The sequence below is a fragment of the Leptonychotes weddellii genome, chromosome 2 (assembly GCF_054177405.1).
Source record: "Leptonychotes weddellii isolate Sample4059 chromosome 2, ASM5417740v2, whole genome shotgun sequence".
Taxonomy (NCBI): Eukaryota; Metazoa; Chordata; class Mammalia; order Carnivora; family Phocidae; genus Leptonychotes; species Leptonychotes weddellii.
In genome coordinates, this window is record NC_138370.1 from 155,651,719 (window position 1) to 155,665,314 (window position 13,596).

The window sequence follows — 13,596 nt, forward strand, 5'->3', positions numbered from 1 at the left end:
AACTTGCAGCAGACTTTCTCACCATACTTCACTCTTAATTCCTTTTTCAGAGAAGGAAGGCTGCCAGCCACTATCAATTTACAAAGTTATCTTTGATTTAAGAAAGAACATGTCATTCTATATAAAGTACATTGGATTTTATCCAAGAGAGAGAAAAAAAATGGTAGAGAAACTTCCATGCAAGGATCTTGAGAATGCCTAATTTCCTACATAGGTAGGGGTTAGCAGTACTGTTGTGAGATGGGCCAAAAATTCCCTAGAATCTATTTGTATATGTAGAAAGTATTTTCTTTCTCTTTTAAGTCTCTGAGTTGGATTAAAGAAGAGAATTTACCTGTTTGAATAGATACCATTAAATCAATAAAGAAGATAGCCATTATAATTATGAGTATAATCTGATAACAGTAAACAGAATAGCCATATATATATACACATATATATTTGTATATATATATGCTGGTTGTTGGAAAAAATATTAAAAGCAGAGAAAACTTAACTAAAGAAAAAAATGAGCACAGTAAAAATTCTATTTTTTGCTTCAAATTTTTTTCTCTACATCTCACATGATATAAGGCTTTTTTTTCATCTCTAACGTTTTTGTAGTCACTACTTTAGATTAAAACCAAACATGTCCTTAACAGAGATACATTTTGACTTAGAATTAGTTTTACCGTAAACGTGAAATTTCTCTAGATAACACCGGAAAAAAATCAATCCTTATATTAATGATGAGAAGTTCCTCTACTGCCCACTTAACATGTAAAAGCCAGCTAGGTAAATGTCTTAGGAATTATTTGGATGAAACTGGAAGACCCAAGTTCTACTCTGTTATAAAGCAAAGTAAAATGACAGTTATGCACGGTGTCCTCTAAATCAACAATTACTGTAGCATTATCTTCTTTACTCCATCTTAACTTAGCAGAAATCAAACGATTTTAAGTCAAACTGGTACATGCATCCATTCACTTCTCGTTCAATCAAAACGGAATTACCTGTCAACAGAGAAGTACGCTTACAAGTGTGAAACCATTTGACCATGTTATATTTTAATTTGCAGAGACAAAAATGACAAGCACTTTATTTACATAAAACTGTACAAAAGCAAATTAAATTATGTAAAGTATTTCATAAATAGTTGGACGAGTGTTTAATACATTTCGCCATGTTTAGCATAGTTGCGTGCATAGTGACTCATAATAAACGATGATAAATTGTTCTCTGCTTCACTATCAACATCCAAGTAGCAGAACAATAGTCAATGATTAACATTACAAACAGATCATACCACACTGAATGCAAGTGCTTTAAAATGTAGGAAAAGTTGTCTGAAAGTAAACCCTAGGTAGCTGAAAGAATGAGGTTTTCCTCCAGATGTTAGATTTACCTCTACCTGGGTCACAACTCACCAGCTTTAGAATATTCTTGATCATCTTCACTGTTTTTGTTTTTTTTTCCCCCTAAGGACACATTGTATATTTATCATGGATACAATATCCCTAAAATTACTTGGGTCTTCAGATTTCTCAGGCCTGGGTTTAGGATGGCTTTATTCTTGGAGGTTTCTTCTGGTCTGTGTATTTTATTTTCCTATAAGAGAGCTTCCTAGGGTAGCCTTTCAGCCAGACATCTTCAGTACCATCTTAGTTTCTCTTCCCATAAAAATAATGCCTCCCTTGTTTTCTGAAACTCAGGCAACAGGCCAGTCAGAAACCATACAGAAATGATATCTGGAGGTTCAGAATGAGCATTAGATTTTAGACTGAAACTACAGACGTACACATAAATTTTAATACACATAAATTTATATAGTTATTAATTTATAAATGTGTCATAATGTATAACGCATGCAAAGTTCACTTGGGAGTCTTGTGTACAGAAAACAAGTATGGTTTATATACTGTACAACCAAAATGAAACAGCAGCTAAAAGAAAAATAACAACAAAAAGGAAATAAAGAATAGAAATTTGAAATCAATATTTGACCTTGCAAAATGGACTGATTTCACCCCTGATAATCTCTCTCTGTGTTACTATTACAATAAATGCTTTAGCCTTCTAGTCAGAATTAAGCAGTCCATGTTAATGCCTTAGTTTTGTTTTATGAATGAACAATATTTAAGACTGGTCCATTATCTGAGTTTGTCAGAAGGCAAATTTTTAATATATTATTTATTATTTTCAGAAAATAAACATGGGTAAATATACAGGATCAAAAAAGTTGGGAATAGCCCATTTTCCCTCATTGTCCAAACCCAACAACCGTTTTTTTACCATAACAACAGGTATAAAAGGCACAGTTGCTTGTTTTGCATTCACTCATTTATTTATTTTTTTTGTTTCTTTTTATTGATTTTTTTCAAAAGCACTCTATATATGGAGTGGCACTGGATTTAGCCTATTCAAAATAAAAGTCATACAAACACAAAATATATTTCTGTGTCATGCCAGCTCATTATATAATAAACATGTTATGAGAGCTAATTCTACTAGAATTACTGAGAATACTTACAGTACACTGAATTTTATTCTTTCACACCCATTTTAGTTCTAAAGAAAGGTTCATGAGTTAAATGACAATGACATGGCTGTCTTGAATGTGGTGCAAACGTCATTGGGGAATGTGGATCCAATTAATCCAAAGGTCCAGTATGACCCGTATTAGCTTTATAGACAACGGAAGGGTTTTAAGATAGAGTGAAATGAGCTATCTAATGGTTTCAAGTGTCTCATGAAAGAAAGAAAATAAATGCATTAAAAAAAGTTTGTTGAACACCTGTGTTATGCAACTGAGTATTTGCTTTGAAACGTGCAAGAAAAAATATGTATACATTTCATAAGTATCTTTAGAAGCATTTTGCCTTAATAGGTACTTACAGATTATACAAGGCAGAACTGCTTTAATGCAGTTTCCTAACAAAGTACTAGAATTGCATCTTTCCATCATGTAAATAATAATCAAACATAAACATGTTCAATTATTGGTATTTTAGTCCAATGTTTTTGTTTCAATTACATATCTTCTTTCATCCTAACTATTATACATAAACTAACATCAAAATCAAAACTCCATTTAAGAAAGAGCAGAAGGAAATGACCCCAAAAGAGTAGCCCACCAAACAGAGAAGTGGTTTTCAAAGATAAACATTTTGATGACCTATAGTGAGTTCACAACCTCTAGTCCAGGCTGCTTCACCTTATATACTAAGAAATTCCATAAAGAATAAAACTATCCAAAGCTACATTATTTCTACAGTTTGCTAGAGAGCCATCAGGCTATGTCCTAACCAGGTTGCAAACATTCAGTGTTGGGAACATTTGCTCTTTTCACCTGTTATCCCCTATTCTGTCCCTGGATTGTCACTTCTGTCTGAATGTCCCAGCTCATAATTTCTAATTATGTTAAATCATCCTCTATAGAACAAATGACCCAAAGTCTGCATATTCTGTGGGTTTTTTTTTCACTGAAAAAATTGCATATTTTTCCACTTTGAGATGTACATACAAGGAGACATATCACGGCCCAGAACTCATTTCTTTCATGTTCCGTCTGGATTTGTTTTAAGACATATCCAATCATGTTCAGAATCATATTAGTGACAAATCAATTAGGGTGTCACCTTGTTTCAATGTTGTGAGTCTTGAAATAGTGCTATATTGCACAGGATTCAAAATTAATGCACTTGTGTTATATGAAAGAGTGCCTTAAACACATAAAAAATACAATTGGTAATTTGAAACGTAAATAATAAGACCAGTAAGCATCACCTGGATACTAAAATGGTAATAGTGATTTTAACTTAAAAGACTATATACCAACATATCCTTCTTTCCTTACCTACCCACAAATATGGTTTTTACAAGTGGAATCTTCCCTGATAATAGTTTTTGAAACTAAACTTGAACCTTAACTAATTGCCTACTGTAATACCAAAAATACATCACTTCAGTTTTTCGTTTTCTGAGCTTTCAAAGAAAACCCATTTTAAAAGAGAATGCATGTTTTCAGGTATAGAGACAATGTAAAAGAAGCTAGTGTTTGAGTATTTCTGTGTGTGCATGGGTTCAGTTGCTTTCATTGCTTAATGGATTTCCACGTCAAGACCAAATCTGCTTCATGATATCCCTGATCTGCCGTGTGATCTTTGGCCTTTTAATGACACAATTGTTCCAGTTAGTTGATAACAGCGGTGCTGTTCTGAAAAATATATATATATATATAATTTTTACAAGTTATAATTAGTGTAATTGATATATGTGGTCAAGATTGTGTGTATACTAAGAATATTCGATGAATGTATGGGATTGAAGTGGATACCCCTGACTTGAAAAGAACTATGTATAAGCCAGTTTGGGACTGCAATCTCTAACTGGGTATTGTCTAGCTGTCAGTCTTTGTTAGAATTTTAAAGCTGTGAGATTCTCAATATTCTTCTTATAGAGTCCACCTTAATAAGAACTGTACCTTTACAGGAACTCTATCATTTTGGGGGGATTGCCTTTCATGGTGATTAATCATATTCTGATGGTATGTCTGAAATACATTTTACCTGATCTGTTCTTTCTTTGTTTTTCGGTTTTTTGCTTTTTGTGGTGTTTTTTTGACCAACCGGATGGCATTCTAACTAAATCAAAGTGACTAAATCATGCTTCAGCTTAGGGATAATGAGGGTGTGTTGTGTTCTGCTAATCAGGCTTGTTACCATGAAAGAAACTTGCAACCAATTTTTTTTTTTTCCTCCTTGGAGGGGGATGGGGAAGAGGAATAGCGGGTGTTGGGAATAATCAGTGAGGAGGTTAGACATGCAAGTAACAAGGATGGTTTCTACATTATACATTACAATCAGGCTAACAGTATCACTAAAGGCCTGATCTGGAGGCAGAAGTGGCAGGCAAAGCTTTGTCTCTTTGGTAGCCCCCTCTTTTTGATCACACGGTTTTTGTAAGGTTTTTTGCCCCTTATTCTCCTTCTCATACATGAAAAGAACTTTGCTGTTCTTCTTTATAGCCTACAGGTAAACTTCTCTTCTAGTGAGAGTATTGACAGGAGATGGCTTGTATTCCCCTGTTTTTGTAAGGGGAATATCCTCAGGGTTGGCTTCCTCATTTTTGCTGAAACTAGCTGCACTGAAGGTCTCATAGGATGAGGTCAACTTTTTGTTCAGGAGGTTTCTGTTGCGGTCACCCATGATGGCGGCCTCACCATTGGCCAGCTTTTCCTGGCTTCCTCGTTCATCAACAGGCATGAAAGTGGAGAGTTTGGGCTGGCTCTTCTTCCTCTCTGGAGAAGTGCGGACCGGCATCCAGCAGGAGTCTGAGTGGCCATATTCATCACACTCACGGGTACACTTCCCAGTCAGGGCTACATCTGGAAGAGGTCTTGAATCTGAAATTCAAGGAGAAGGCGATGTTATAGTTGGACATTCAGCAACAGGCTTTCCTTATTTGCATGAAATTGGAAGGGGGAGATACATATATTATTTATCATATTATTTTCCTTTTTTCTACACCCCATAGTTCATCATTCCCATAGAACAGTTTTTATTTCATATCCATTAAAGATAAGGTTTTGCAAAAACATCGAATATTATGGAAAGAGAGGAATGAGCAAACTAATAAATTTAAGCATGTAGAAGACAGGTACATATGCATTTGTTACAGGACAGGGACGTGTGTATATTCTCAAGTAGAAATAAAACGCATATGTATATTTGTCTGGGTATAAATTTTTCCACATGCATAAGAAAAGTTATTAAATCCAAATAGATAATTTTCTGTATTTATAAATTATCCCAGAAATCGTGTACTTTTGCCAATTGGATTCCTTCCTGCTTATACATTATTCATGGAATGCAAATATGCAAAACCTTATATTTAAAATACATTCTAAAACATCAGGGTGACTCAGAAGTAGAACCTAAATTGACAGCACATCATGTGGTAAAAAGTAAAAAAAGCAAAGTACAAGTAGGTTACGGCTGTGAACATACTAGCAATATCATCACCTACCCCACCCTAGCCCACGCCCACCTCCCACCCACCATGCCAAATGACCAATATGTGCTGTAAGATAATCCCTTAAATGTTCACCTAGAAATACATTTGCCAGTGTGTTTGCTGAATAGAAATATTACGTGAAATGCAGTGCATTGGGTAAATGCAGTCAAGCTCCTGAACTTTTGATGAAATAGCATGTGGTCCTAATTAATGTTGCTGCCTAGTGGAATGGGAAAAGTCTTCTATTACTATAAAGCTAAGTCATATCTAGACAGCTCTTAGGGATCAGGATTAGAGATGGAAATTAAGAATTACCTGTATTTGTAAGTAAATTTGTTAATATGTGTCTGTCTTTGGAGAACAAGTATGTATCTTCTTGTTATTAAAGATTTTTTTTAATCGACTTTGTTTTTATTTGAAAAAGAGAAAGAAAAAACAAAAACAAAAACAAAACAAAACCCGGTCCTCCTCAACAGATTCTAAAAGAATAACCTCTAGGGTTTTATTTAATATATTTTGTAGTTTATTTTATTGCCAAACAAAAGAACATAATATGACTGGGCTCCAATTTATATCATATGGTATCACTTTTTTTTTTTTTTTTACAAGGCTTTGGACTTAAAAGACAGACAAATTTTAACCTCTGCAAATATAGTCACAACAATGTAATCAGTGAGATTTGCCTATACATGATCTTGGGTAGATTTGGTTTAAAATTAAAGAGGGGGTTATTTAAATGATCCCCCCAAATATTTATGCCCTCTACCTCTATTTGCACACACCATCCTCTGTACTTTAACATTACATTCCTATTTTGGCTATCATTTGTATTGGCTATTTCAGAAGTTTCACTCTGCCAAATCTCTCAAATGAAGGCAGTCCGACGCACACCATTGTTTCCTGTCGTGATCGATAACTGAAATATTGACATTTGTCAGCCCATTGATTTTTGAACCACTATGGCCTGAGATTTTTATGCTGTGTGCTGAGAGCTCAATGAGGGAATTCCAGTGCTCTTCCCAGGAATCTGGAATGACTTTCCTCTTTCCCAAAGGTAAAATGCAAAGATAATTATTTATTGTCATTGTACATGCTGTGTTGTTATCTGACTTCTACATGGGAAGACCCTATTAATTTTATCATAAAAAGAAAAAGCACTTTCTTATTCATTTTTTTTATGCCAAATGCCCTCCATGTCTCTCAAATACACATTTTAGAAGAATTTAAAAAATCAAACTATTGGCAGATTTTATGAATGGTCTTTGTAATCTAGTTAGTTTAAATGAGCAAAATGTGAGTTCTTTTGAGAATATTTTCTATCTTGGGATACTTTGTTTATCTGAAGCTGACCTAAATGCCTTGAAAAGGAAAAACCCTTATAAAAAGGCAAAGTGCAAGATCAGACCTATTTTACTCTAAACATTCCTTTTTTTCTTCATTGCTTTAACAAGTTCAAACTTTTCTTTTTCTCATGTGATAGTACCTATCAAAGACACAAGAAAATAATCAGGACTAAAGCTACCAAAACAGGGAAGATCTCTTTGAAAGTGGTTGTCATTCCCTGCAGAAATGACCCAGAATGTTCTCCAATCAGCTAAGTTTACTTACGTCTCACACAATGTGTCAGTTTACTTACACAGTGACTTACAGATTCTCTGCTTTTCAGGGATTAATTTGTGTTTCCAGTTTCAAATGTGTAGCACTTTGCTTTTCTTTTGTTTGAGATGCATTTAGAGACAACTCAGAGAACTGTGTGATAATGCAAACTACTCCTCTTACCTGTTGTTTTCCTTGTGTACCTGAACTCTCTGTAGCTCATAAGAAATTATATTTATTTAGATTGAGGCAATTTTTCATCAACTAGAAGGGAGAGGCTCTTCAATTTCTTCCCTCAGCCTTTACTTCAAAGTCTGGATTATTTCCTGCTGAAACTGATTTCCTCTTATTGCTTTTAACAAAAGGCAACTTGTCTTCTCTGCCATCAGGCACATGTGGGCTGCCACATCTCTATCCAAGAAGCATGACTTTTAATAAGGATCTCCCGTCATTTCCAAAGTCAAACACTTGATTGGGGACCACAGTGGAAGTTGACAAGCCTAATTGGCTGAGACACGTTGCAGTTTGTCATCAGATTTAGAAAATAATCAAGAAAGGCTATAAGAGATTCATCACGAGCAATCAAAACTTCCAATCTTGATGACTCAAATGAATCCTCAAAAGAAATGCCAATGATTAACAAATGCAATTTGTATTATGTTGCAACTTATTAAGGGGAGGCATGTGTGGAATAGTGCTTTTCTGTGTTCTATATTGTCTTATTTTAATTATGCAAGGTTTTTTTTTTTAACACAAAAGTTACACGGGGTCTTAAAAAATCATCAAAGACACTCCTTTCTCCCTTTCATAAAAAGACATACTCTTAAAATGTCCTATTTTGTGGTATTATAGAAGCAGACCTTAAACAACTGGTAACCTTCGAAATCTTTCAGTCTTTCACCGAGGATGTGGTTTTGATATCTAAGAACATTATTTCGTGCTTTAGTTTAGTACTATTTCTTTTAAATTTGGACCTGAGTTAAGACGGAAAACAGCTCATCACGACTCTTGTGAGTTGGCATTGAGTAGATCAGTAAAAAGTAAAATATTCTATATCAAAATATAATGGTATTGTCTATCAGTTCCTTAGAGCCCTCCTCTGCACCCCCCGCTAATCACAAAAAACAGCTGAGTAGTTAGAGGTCAATTACTGCTACTCACGCCCATAAGAAAAAGCTAGAATCTCCAAAGGAAGAGAAAAAGAAAAAGTGTTTGAGCAGCACAGGAAACAGATGCTGCCAAGTCACAAATTTTACTACTTAATGCCAACAATGGGGCAACCTCCCTACATTTCCTGATGTAGAGGAAATGATAACGAATTTAAGAATTCCACCTCTTTCTCTGAAAAGAAGCATATTTGCCCTTACTGGGCTTGGTGGATGAGTTGGTCCCAGGGAGATGCTGGTACAGTGACCTCAACAAGAAGCGACAGGCAGACAATAAGTGGAATCATTAGAAATAACAAGGAAAGCTCAGATTTATGCAGGCATTTAATGTTTCCAGAAGCTGTCCTATACATTTCAGAAACCATACAGGCATCTTTATTACAGAAGAGAACTGTATGGTTAAGACTCTTGAAGACAGCTCTGCACCAGTAAGGATTTTCACTTGCTGAGTTATGTATTCTGCCAGAATCCTGGGACTTTACTCCAGGCCCTTGGCTTGGGGCTCAAGATACAAGGATATTTTCGTCTCCTAAGAGAAGGCATGAAAAGGTTGCATTTAGTTTTTAAAATATTTCCAATGAGGTTTTTTGTTTTTAAGCTCAGATATTTCATGCTATATGCGTAACTTGCTTATTTAACATACGAATTACTTAATTCTCTGGTCATGTGATCAGTTGTTAGTCAATGTCTAGATGTTCACACCATTCCTACAATTTATTTGTTCTTTAAATTCAAGCAATAGCATATTCTTAACATTACTTGAGAAAATTCTGCAATGAAAAATTGTGTTATTCTCTCCTTTTGGGGAGAAAAAAACACATACAGGCACCTTTTGCTTTTCTTTCTTTTTAAAGCATTTAATTTTCTTTTTATACTTCTTGACTTTCTGTTATACGAAGATTTCTTTTTCTAGAGGAGTGTCTAAATTCTGGCGTAATTTGGTGGACAATGAAAAAGGTTTTACAGAAGGATGATCAAGAATAAAGAAAGACAATTGGTAATGGTTTTCCAACAAATATTTTAACATTACCTTTACTTTCCTAATCCAAATGAAAATATCTCTTTTACTCAAGTGATTAAATAAAGTGCTTGATTTTAAAATAGCTGTCAGAAAATGATTTACTTTTGCCTTATATAACACAATTGAGAGCAAATAAATAAGCCCTTTACTGGAAAATTATTATTGAAGTCAATAAAGATTAGGTGTGAGGGGATGAAATCCAAAAGGCTATGCATATGGTGTTAGATCCCTTGCTTTTTGTCTGTTTGGGAAATTTGGGAAAACTAGAAAGGTAAGCACGGAACAGGGACAGGATAGGAATCACTGATGCAAACAAGCAGTTTGTAATTCTCTAAGTATCTGATTACTCTCTGGAAGAAGGGGAGGTTTATAGTTACATAAATGTCACCTAGGGCTACAACAAAGGGCTTAAGATTTCTAAACAGTGTTCTAATTTGTCTGAAGTCACTTGACCCAACTAAGTTAGAAAAGGATATAAGAATAGCCCATGCACCCAACCCTAGCTTCAGTCTTACCCATGCCACTCCTAAGCAAGTCCTGATGGGACAGTGAGTTTGTGAGAAGAACAGGATATTTGGAGTCTCAACATTGTTGAGTGTGATTCTGGGTGCATCATGTATAAGCTCTGTGACTTTGGATGAAATTTCTTGGATATAATTTCTCTGAGCCTCAAGATCCTCATGAGGGAGATAATAATATCTACTTCCTTATATGTTATAGGGATAAAAGAATTAATGTATATAATGTTTATTATGGATTGGCCTCTGGTGTGGTGTAGATATTCAGTAAAGAGTAGGTCATAGCCCCTGAAGACATTTAAGATATCTAGATAAAGATATCTATCTATCTTATCTCTGTAATCTTCCATAAGTGAAATGTGTATTATTTAGGGAAATAAGCTTAGGAGCTAGGCTCCTTGGATTCAAATCCTAATTTTGTCACTTAGTATGTAATTGTGAACGAGTTACTTGATTGATTTAAATTACCTCATCTGTATAACCGGTATAAGAAGAAATTAACCTCTTAGGATTATTGTGAGGATTACATGTATTAATATAGGTAAAGTATTTGTAATAATTCTTGACACACAATAGCCCTCAATAATTAGCTACTTCAGGTGCACCATTCCTCACCCACAACTGTGTCCTGAAAAAAGCTTTGAAAACTAACATGTTTTTTTTTTCCCATAAATTTATACCCCTGACATGCAATACAATACTGTTCTTCATCTTTATCTTATGTAGTGTAAATATTTATGTTTTCCTATAGAAATAGTGTGCTTAATTAAGGTCACTCTCAGAGTCTTAGATTTTTAAAATAATATATGATACATGCATGATATTACCTTTTTTTTAACATATGAAGGACTCTGAATTTTGAGATATATTTGACTGAAAGATTAACTTATTGTGGAATTAATACCAATCATCAATCAAAAGGGCATGTATTTTGAGTTACTTTTCCAGTAGTACTAACGACTTTATGCTGACAGAGTCTGCAATATACCAGAAAATACACAAGTTGCTATATCCTGTATATTCTATGTCAGGTACTTATTTCCAGGGAAGATGCATCCAGTCATTATGGTTGCTCAAAACTAAAGAGGAAATGCTCTATTATTTGCAGTTATCTTTACAACCTAGACAGATCAGCCTCACAATGAATTATTTTCATTTGAAAGAAATTTGCCCCTAAAATACTAGTTGTTGGCTTGCTACCTTGCTTTGCTTGCATGGGCCACAACATAAGAAGGAGCCCCATTTTTAAGGTATGCCAAAAATTAGCAGTAAACTGATCTAAGATTAAGGTTAAAATCAAGGAAAGACAACAAGCAACAGGGCAAATACCTAAATTCAGCATACCCTTCATACATTGGGAATGATGAAACAAAAAGCCATACAGCAAATGAGCTCTGTGGATTTCATGATGTATGTACATGATTGTATCAAATTGTGATACGAGGACAGAAATTCCTCTAACCTCCTTATACACAGCCCTTTGGAATGTGACATTGCTGCTCTTATGTCAAGATGTAGATTCTCTCTCTGGGTACCTCTTGAAGATGGGGCAGTTTTGATGATTAGAATGTGGCAGAAGTAATACCATGCTATTTCCACACTAGGTTTCAAGACTTCTAGAAACTTCCTTTGCGTTTGCCCTTGGAACCCTGCCATTTCTACCCTGAGAGAAAGTGCAATCTAGCCTCTTTGAACATGAAACACTATTTGAGAAAGAGACTCAGATGTCTCAGCAGAGCCTACCCCCAGGTAAGGTTTATTTACTCTCCTGGCCAACACAGCCTCATGAGTGAGCCAGGCAGAACTAGCAGGAAGACCACATAGCCAATCCACAGAAATGTGAGGAGTAATAAATCTTTGTTGTTTGAAGCACCTAAATTATGTTTATTTGTGTTTTTTTGTTTGTTTTTTTCATTTGGGAGGGGGAGAGAGTTCATCAATGCAGTGATGGATCTCTGAGATAGTGATCGTGGATGTATTATATTATCTTGTCTGCAATAAACAGCGTGAGATCTGGAAATAATATATGCTACTTCTTTTATGTCTTCTTGTGAGTAACAAAGTCACCAATATTGCTGAAAGTTCAACTCTTCCAAAGAACATTTTCAGAGATGTAAGCACATTTAATTAACAAATTCAAGCTGAGGGCTACTATAGAAAGCTCTGGAAATTCTGGGTCTGCAATTACAGGATTTCACTGCATTTTATACCTAGGAGTGTTCTAGTTCGAGCTGACATGCCAAGACAATATTAAAATGTTTAAACATGTTTGAAAGCATCAGCAACATTTCTCTGTACCTTAGGCTAAACTCAGTTAAACAGTGATTGGATGTATCTCAAGAAGCATTTATTGCCCTGAGGCTTAGACCACTGTCATCCTGAACGTGGCATTATCATCTACTGTGCACGCCATGTCTCAAGCAGTGTTGCTGAATCAACTCAAACATGAATCTGCTGGTTGGCACATGAAAACTACACTACAGCAGAAAAAGGTATAGTGACTGCCCGGGAGTGATCAATTTATGCACATCAGAGCTGGGGTTTCACTTTGATTTCCCTCTTCACACATGAAAATTAGAGGAGGTGGAGGTTAAGGGAGTGCTCAGGGAGCAGAGTGGAAAGACAGGAAGAAAAAGGCTGGAAATGGGAAGATGCTCTGATATTGATCAAAAGAGTTCATAAAACCCAGGAAAAGACTGGGGGCATTTATTTCACAAGTTAACAACTGATTATTCCACTAAAACCCCAATTTTGGTTTTTCAGCCATTCATGCTTATTTTCCATTGCAAAAATCCCATCTTTCATAATGTTTTTTTTTAGTCTCTTGGATTTTTGTGTATTAGAAATTATTTACTCTGGGGGTCATAGACTTCAATAATCTGATGAAAACTAGAAGTATTACCTCCTCCCATAAATGTAGATATGTACCCCCCAAGTTGCATAAAGTTTCAGTGGAGCTCAAGATACCTGAGTTAAGGTCACAGTATATTTCCAACCTCCTGGTGGATGGGAGAAAGAGGGTATATATATATATATATTTTAAAGATTTTATTTATTTTATTTGAGACAGAGAGAATGAGAGACAGAGAGCATGAGAGGGAGGAGGGTCAGAGGGAGAAGCAGACTCCGAGCTGAGCAGGGAGCCCGATGCGGGACTCGATCCCGGGACTCCAGGATCATGACCTGAGCCGAAGGCAGTCGCTTAACCAACTGAGCCACCCAGGCGCCCAAAGAGGGTATATTTTTATACTTGACTTTTTTCCCTTTGAGTTTCAGTCAAAGGTTAAGAAACATTTTACAA

The 13,596-nt window shown here is 35.4% G+C and overlaps 1 protein-coding gene across 7 annotated transcripts in view; it reads right to left on the reverse strand.

Annotated features, from left to right (window-relative positions):
- Positions 1 to 1,024: 1,024 nt before the first annotated feature.
- PCDH7 (protocadherin 7) overlaps positions 1,025 to 13,596 on the reverse strand; it is a 419,547-nt gene continuing 406,975 nt past the window's right edge. For 4 of the 7 annotated variants that reach the window (XM_081812506.1, XM_081812504.1, XM_081812503.1 and 1 more), the window contains one exon: positions 1,025 to 5,383. In XM_081812506.1, the coding sequence (XP_081668632.1) occupies positions 5,007 to 5,383 (377 nt within the window). In that variant the 3' untranslated portion in view covers positions 1,025 to 5,006. The remainder of the gene's footprint in view (positions 5,384 to 13,596) is intronic. The other 3 variants (XM_081812509.1, XM_081812507.1, XM_081812516.1) reach the window with 2 other exon arrangements.